This window comes from Corythoichthys intestinalis, chromosome 15 (genome assembly GCF_030265065.1).
Source record: "Corythoichthys intestinalis isolate RoL2023-P3 chromosome 15, ASM3026506v1, whole genome shotgun sequence".
NCBI lineage: Eukaryota > Metazoa > Chordata > Actinopteri > Syngnathiformes > Syngnathidae > Corythoichthys > Corythoichthys intestinalis.
The window spans coordinates 14,904,357-14,912,476 of record NC_080409.1 but is presented as its reverse complement, the minus strand read 5'-3'; the positions used below and the strand labels follow the sequence as shown (position 1 = coordinate 14,912,476).

Below are 8,120 nucleotides of genomic sequence, written 5' to 3'. Positions count from 1 at the left end.
AAATCATCTCTATACTGCATGTCTATTTTCATTGCCCATCTCAAAATACGTGCGGGCAACACTAATGCTACAGTTGGATGTCAAATAGGGGCTGAAAAATTGTCCCGCAGGCCGTGATTAGCGCCTTGGTCCCTCGTTGGAGACCATTGTCCTATATGAATTTAATAATAATAATTAAAAAAGAAAAAGAAAACAATAACTCATAATTCATGCATGAAAGAGATAAACGAGTGCCCTACAAAAGGGTTAATATGAATTTCACTGACTCAAGATTACTTGGTTTTAGTTAAACGTCTTTGGCGTCCTCTGCTGGCAATGTAGAAATATTCATCTTTGAACGTGTTTTTTTGTTCCTATCAAATGCTTGCATCTGGATCTAGATTCGAGCATGAACATACGTGTCCAATTCCAAGCGAGCTAAGCCCCCCACCCCCCAAAAAAACAAAACAAAACAAAACAAAAAAAAAAACAGTTTGACAATGACAAATAATTATATATGTACATTCAATTAATATTTTGATATTGCTTCCATATATGAATATAGATTGACCATCTCGTCACTCGAGAACAGAACTCGAATACCTGATCCCTAGTTCCTACATGTGCGAACACGCAAAATGACGTAATCGTCCCCCAAAAGGTTCCAGGAACTGCGGTTAGTTCCGGAATTTCGTAACTCCACATATTTTCAAATCTGTAGGAGGTCTGGAATTTCTGTTAAGGTGTAATTACAACATTTCTAAGTTACCAGTTAAATTAGCCAAATTCCACAGTCAACTTCTTATGTCATGGTGAAATAGGGTTGCCACCTTTCAGAAATAGAAATAAGGGATGCCCCCCTCGTGCCCAAAGCCTTACGGGCCAAAAAAGGGGCATCCCCAAAAACTTCTAAAATGCTTAGAAATGTATGTATTTTTAGATGAGAAAACTGTATTGTGCACTTTATGGGCATGGCAGTTTCCTTGCAGCAGATTGTTTTTTTTTCTTCTGCGGGTTAGTGAAAACAAAGTTGTGAATATCGTAATTAACATTTGTGTTGTCGGCACTGAATCCGGTCCCGCGATGCATTGACAAGCCAAATTTCTTAAGGGAATGTTCCAGGATAGCTACAATTCCAGCAGCTGACTGCATTTTGTTGGTGAGCCCAGACTCTGGACTGAAGTACTGGACAGCAAGGGGAACATCTTCCTGCTCAATTTATTCGAGGTCTGTATGGAGAATGGGATGGGTGACGTTAAGATCTTAAGCACATCACCCACTGCCTTTGGACCCAGGACTTGTTTCAATAGTGGATCTTGCTTGTTCTCCCCAAAGTCATTTTCTTCACCATTTTGGAATCACATAAAAACTTCTGATTGAGCCTGTGTCCACAGTCAGCACTATTGTAGCTCTGGCTGGCTACGTTTTACTGTGTGGTATAACTGTGTCACCTCAGCTGCAGTAATTTAGAGGGTAGGAGTGGGATGATGTCAAATTCACTATTAATCAATCAATAGATAGCATATATTTGCAGTAGGACTATTTAGTCGGTGTTTATTTGCTGTTAATCAATTAGGAATAATTCCAAATGAGTAGCATTAGTTAGCGTAACAAAATAACATGTTCTTTATGGGTACATAAATTCATTCCATATTGATTGATAATAAATGCATGTTTAAAAAAAAAAAAGAATAAAAAAATCAACATTTCTAAAAATAATCAACCATAGTAGCAACTGAAATAGCCTAGCTATGCTCCTATCAATTGAAGGAATTTAGTCCTCCCAGCCCAAACTGCACGGGGAGGCCGGCAACAGAACGGAAATGTGCTCCGTCGCTGACTCCCCCGAGGAGCCAGGCTAAGGAGGAAGCTAAACTCCGCGCGTTCCTGTGTTAACCCTTTGCACACTGACTCCATGTTTCAAAAGCTTGAAGAACACTCGCCGAAAACAGGTTGACAATTTATTCGTCGACAATGGTCAAAAACAAGGCAAAAACAGACGACGGAGGGACAATTCTGGATCCAAAACAAGGCTACATGTTTTTGAGCAGAAGAAAATCTGTCTTATCTCAGTGTCCAGTCTTTTTGAAGTCTTTGCTGACGCGGGTCTCGTCGAAGGCGTTTCTGGGCGTTGCTTTGGGGCCGCCCCCGCTGTGGCCGGTTTTGGGCGGTTTAGGTTCGTGCGCGGATTGGGACGCCCGCTATCAACTTTGCTGTCCGGGCTGGTGGTGCTTGTTTTAGGACAAAGCGCTTTGTCCTTGGAGTTTGCTGAGAGCAGATTCCCCGAGTATGTGCGTCACTCTTGTGATAAGACGGCATTGTGTATCTCTATTTCTTCTCATTAAACTATGGTGTGCTATTTATTTTATATTAGTAGTGTAGTCCTACCGTAAATATGAAAATGATACACATTTCCTGATTAATTATATTACGTGTGTTAGCCTAATGCAAACAGTTAGACGGTGCCTACGAAAACCTGTACCATATGTATGTGTTAGACTATATATGTGTTAGACTAATGCAAACAGTTATATGGTGTGTGCGATGACGATATCGTTTCTCCTTCACAATGCAAGATGAAGGTAAATATAAATATAGCCTATATGTCAGGGGTGTCCAAACTTTTCGCAAAGGGGGCCAGATTTGGTGTGGTAAAAATGTGGGGGGCCGACCTTGACTGACGTCCTTTACGCAGAACTATACAGTATATTTAAGCAAATTTTAGCAAGCCATTCTGGGTGTTACATTTGCTTTATTATTATTTTTTAATTAATAATTTTAACAATCTTGAAACTAGCCTTTGTGCCGTTCTCTTTCGACTCTCGGGCTCTTGCAAAATACTGCTGTTGTGAAATTAAACTAGCTTCAATTTTAACAATCTTGAAACTAGCCTTTGTGCCGTTCTCTTTCGACTCTCGGGTCTTGCAGAATACTGCTGTTGTGAAATTAAACTAGCTTCAAGTTGCTTCAATTTCTCGTTGCGTATCTTCCCTGTAATCTTGTACATGCCAGCGTGTCTTGTTTGGTAATATCGCCTCACATTGAACTCTTTAAAAACCACGACTGCCTTTTTTGCAAATGAGGCAGACGCAGTTGTTGAGTATTTTAGTGAAGAAATAGTCCAATTTCCACTTATCCTTGTAGCATCAGCCATTGCTGTCAATTTTCTTTTTTTTTTTTTGATTGTCGCCATTTTAGAAATTTGGAAGTAAAGGGTCACACGGGGTGATGTTGCTCAGAGTGCTGCTGCCGCCTTTTAGTGGGTAAATGAGGAGCAGCATTTAGTGTGTAAGCTACTTCATATGCTGGTAGCAGTACTGCTGACCAATTTATCAAGTCTGTGGGCCAGACGTTATTGATTTTATGACAGAGGCTGGGGGCCGGATAAAATTTGACCACGGGCCGCATTTGGCCGGACTTTGGACATGTCTGCTATTTGTTATACATATACAAGAGCATAATAACATACCAAATCAAGCTCAGGGGATGTTTCAGGTACAATTAATTGTGACAAAGGCTCTTCTGGGATGTTATATTCCGTTTGCGGAGGTCGCCTGCAGCATGCTGTTTTACACTTCCGTGAGACACTGCAAAAACTTTTCTGCCTGCCTTGCAGTTCGGGTTATAATCATCATCAGTGACTCTATCGAGCCAATCCAGTCTATTTTTTGGAGACGTTTCCCCTTTTGAGGATGAAGTGGGGTGTCCTGAACTTCTAATGTTGAAGAGACATGTTAGTTTTGAAAACGCGGGGGGCGGTGCACTGAGCAGAGAGAGCGAGGTAACTAGGCAACGAACCCGGAAGTGGAGCGCAGTGCGGGGCAGACAGCAGCGGGCAGGCAGATAACTATCTTGCTGTCTTCAATATCTCCTGCCCTTTTAGTTCATTATTGTTGGCTCAGTGGCCACTCATGAGCGCAGGTGTGTGTTTGTGTGTGACAGACGTGCATGGGCTGGGCGCACCGCCACCCGCCACGCAGGAGCCGTGGGTCGCGCGGGGTCGATCCATGGGACAATTGTGAAATACGGAATAAACTGCGTTCCGCATTGGTTGAATACAGAATGCAACTTTTAATTCCCAATTACGGAACGATTCCGTATTTCAAGGGACGGGTGGCAAGCCTATGGTGAAAGCTATATAAACACAATTTTTCACCACATAGAACACACTCTCGCAACTAGCCTTTGTGGGGTTCTCTTTTGACTCTCGGGCTCTTGGGAAATTCTGCTGCTGTGAAATTAAACTAGCTTCAATTTTCTTTAATTTCTCGCTGCGTATCTTCCCTTTAATCTTGTCGTACATGTCAGCATGTCTTGTTTGGTAATATCGCCTCACACTGAACTCTTTATAAACAGCGACTGTCTCTTTGCAAATGAGGCAGACACAGTTGTTGCTTATTTTACTGAAGAAATAGTCCAATTTCCACCTATCCTTGAAGCGTCGGCCGTTGCAGTCAACTTTTTTTTGTTTTTGTTGATTGTCGCCATTTTAGAAAATTGGAAGTAAAGGGTCACACGGGGTAATGTTGCTTAGAGTGCTGCTGTCTTTTAGTGGGTGCATGAGGAGCAGCATTTAGTGTGTAAGCTACTTCATATGGTAGTAGCAGTACTACTGACCAACTTATTAAGTCTGTGTGCGGGCCATACGTTATTGATTTTATGACAGAGGCTGGGGCCGGCTGAAATTTGACCACGGGCCGCATTTGGCCCCCGGGCCGGACTTTGGACATGTCTGCTCTAAAGGCTTAAATAATTGTTTGAGAGGACTTCTTCAAAGAGTTTCCATACCTGCAGCAATCTATCATTGGAATAATTTATACGAAAATATTGAATGGAAACCTACTTGGCTTTTGACTCGAAAATATCTATTAGGAAAAAATTTAAAGAAATCACACTGAAAATACTTCACAGGTCTTATCCTTTAAAAACAACAATGATAACATTTAAAATTAATATTGATACTTTATGTTCTTTCTATGCAAACGCAGAGGAAACTGTTTCCCATTAGTTTCGGGAATGTACTTACTCTCACATCTATGGGTTGACCTGAACAAGTTTATCAACTCCAAAGTTGAGCCCTCATTGAAAATAGTTTTTAGAATTTTTTTGTGTGTGTGCCTATCCAACATTGAAAAAATAGAAATAGATGAAACATATGTAATAAATCTTGTTTTAATTTAGGAAAAATTCCACATTCACTGTGTAAAGTATGTAAATCAAAGACCAAATTTTCGAGTTTTGGGAAAAATGATTTATTTTTATTTGGATGATAAAGTTTCTCTTTGAACCCCAAGGCTATAAGGACCAAGAGACTGTGCAAACAATACAGTTTGTGTTGAAAATCAAACTGACCCTTTCAGACCTGTTAAGTTTCACGATTTGGTCGGGAGACTCCCGATTTTGACCCCAATGCTCACGCCTCTCGATTAGAAAGCCAAATCTCCCGATTTTCCAAAAATGTCAATTTAAAAAAAAAATTTTTTTTTTTACGTTTTTGTTTGTCACCGTTTTGTAACGATACCATTTGGCCCGATTCGGAAAGTGACCAACAACGAATAGCCTGGCCGTCTCCGACTTCCCTGCCCTCGCCTCCCCTTCAGAGCTGGAAAAAGCCCAACCAAACATCTGACAGGGAGGGAAGAGGTGAAGCACCACCGACTTCCCAAGATGCTGGCACTAATAAACCGGCTTTTAGACTGGTTCAAGTCTTTATTTTGGAAGGAAGAGATGGAGCTGACCCTGGTCGGCCTCCAGTATTCGGGAAAAACGACGTTCGTCAACGTAATTGACGTAAGTCTTACCTGCCAGCGATAGCTAACTAGCCTAATGCTAATAGCATTAGAGCTAATGATGGGAGAACGATGACGAGGAAGAAGTCGCTGCTTTACTCTGTGTTTTCGTGGATCAAACATCATGGAATATTAAACCACTGCGGTCCTACCCCCACAATATATGAATTTAAGTGAGAAAGCGTATCGTTACTTACTTGAAGTTTAATCATTTAGATTCGCTATTATGCTAAAGCTAAAGTGTATACTATACACTTTATTACAATATATCATTATTACTGTGCTGAAACAAAAAATATAAAGTTTCAATTCTAAGTTACAATTCAATTAAAAAACTGCCATGACAAAGATACTTTTAAAAACAAATATGATTAATTTTCTAAATGATGTAATTTATGTTTTTGATCTTGCTGATTTAGTCTGACAAAACCCTAATTGGAGTGATGGTTGATGAGATGAAGAGGCTGCTGAGGAAGCTGATGTCCAAATTTGTGCAAATGGATGTGATCAGGAAAGCTGAGGATATCCTAGATGTTGATTACAGGAACAAGGAGAACTGGCATGACACAGGCAACATAGCAGTATCACATGATGCCAGACAATACATGGAGCAAGTTGAAGACTATCTCTGATGCCACCAAAAAGAGGTTCTTTGACAGTGTAGTTAATTTTTACACAAGTGTTGTGACCAAAATGAACTTGAAAAAAAATGGTTGCATTTTGTCTTAGCGATTGTCACGCGCGCGCGCGTCATCGGGGTTGGCAAACAGAAATCTCCCTATTTGCAATTTCTACAACTTAACAGGTATGCCCTTTTATTATTATCTTTCTGTTGTTAATTGGCCGAATGTACCGTATTTTCCAGACTATAAGTCGCATTTAAAAAAATTTTAAAAAATATTTTGGCCGGGGTGCGACATATACTCTGGAGTGACTTATGTGTGTTTTTATGAACACTTATTACCAGTATATGATTTCATGATGACATAATTTTCACACTACTGTAAACAGTCCACAAGAGGGCGCTCTAGGCTTGTGTTGATAATTTCAGCATTGCTGGTAACTTTTAAAAACAAGAAGAAGGGTTTAACAAAAATGGCACCGAAAAGGAAATCCTACTCTGCAGAGTACAAGCTACAAGTAATAAAGTATGCAGCCGAAAACGGCAATAGAGATGCAGAAAGAAAGTTTGGAGTTAATGAGAAACTTGTAAGGGACTGGCAAAAAGCGGGGAAACTGACTGAAGACTGACTAAAATGAAGAAAACAAACAAACAAAAAAAAAGCCAATTGTGGGCTAAAAGCTAGGTGGCCACAGCTACAGGAACAAGTTCAAACATGGGTGCTTGAACGACGTGCTGCCGGGAGAGGCTTGTCAACAGTGCAGTTGCGTCTCCAAGCCAAAGTATTTGCCAAGGAGATGAATATAAATTACTTTGCAGGAGGACCTTCTTTGTGTTATCGCTTCATGCAAGGCAATCGCAATTTTCATTTTAAATTGATTAGTCATTTAAATTTCAAGTAACATGCCTGTTCTTGATGTTGGAGCAATAATATAAAAACGAAATTCGACTTATACTCCAGTGTGAGTTAGAGTATTTACAGTGCCTTGCAAAAGTATTCGGCCCCCTTGAACCTTGCAACCTTTCGCCACATTTCAGGCTTCAAACATAAAGATATAAAATTTTATTTTTTTGTCAAGAATCAACAACAAGTGGGACACAATCGTGAAGTGGAACAAAATTTATTGGATAATTTAAACTTTTTTAACAAATAAAAAACTGAAAAGTGGGGCGTGCAATATTATTCGGCCCCCTTGCGTTAATACTTTGTAGCGCCACCTTTTGCTCCAATTACAGCTGCAAATCGCTTGGGGTATGTTTCTATCAGTTTTGCACATCGAGAGACTGACATTCTCGCCCATTCTTCCTTGCAAAACAGCTCGAGCTCAGTGAGGTTGGATGGAGAGTGTTTGTGAACAGCAGTCTTCAGCTCTTTCCACAGATTCTCGATTGGATTCAGGTCTGGACTTTGACTTGGCCATTCTAACACCTGGATACGTTTATTTTTGAACCATTCCATTGTAGATTTGGCTTTATGTTTTGGATCATTGTCCTGTTGGAAGATAAATCTCCGTCCCAGTCTCAGGACTTGTGCAGATACCAACAGGTTTTCTTCCAGAATGTTCCTGTATTTGGCTGCATCCATCTTCCCGTCAATTTTAACCATCTTCCCTGTCCCTGCTGAAGAAAAGCAGGCCCAAACCATGATGCTGCCACCACCATGTTTGACAGTGGTGATGGTGTGTTCAGGGTGATGAGCTGTGTTGCTTTTACGCCAAACATATTGTTTT

The 8,120-nt window shown here is 40.5% G+C and overlaps 1 protein-coding gene across 1 annotated transcript; it reads left to right on the top strand.

The window, feature by feature from the left end:
• Window positions 1-5,521: 5,521 nt before the first annotated feature.
• On the top strand, window positions 5,522-7,334 carry LOC130931409 (ADP-ribosylation factor-like protein 8). The gene is made up of 2 exons (XM_057860178.1): window positions 5,522-5,769; window positions 6,188-7,334. The coding sequence occupies exons 1-2, from the start codon at window positions 5,647-5,649 to the stop codon at window positions 6,398-6,400; spliced, it is 336 nt and encodes a 111-aa protein (XP_057716161.1). The 5' UTR covers window positions 5,522-5,646; the 3' UTR covers window positions 6,401-7,334.
• The last annotated feature ends 786 nt before the right edge of the window (window positions 7,335-8,120 follow it).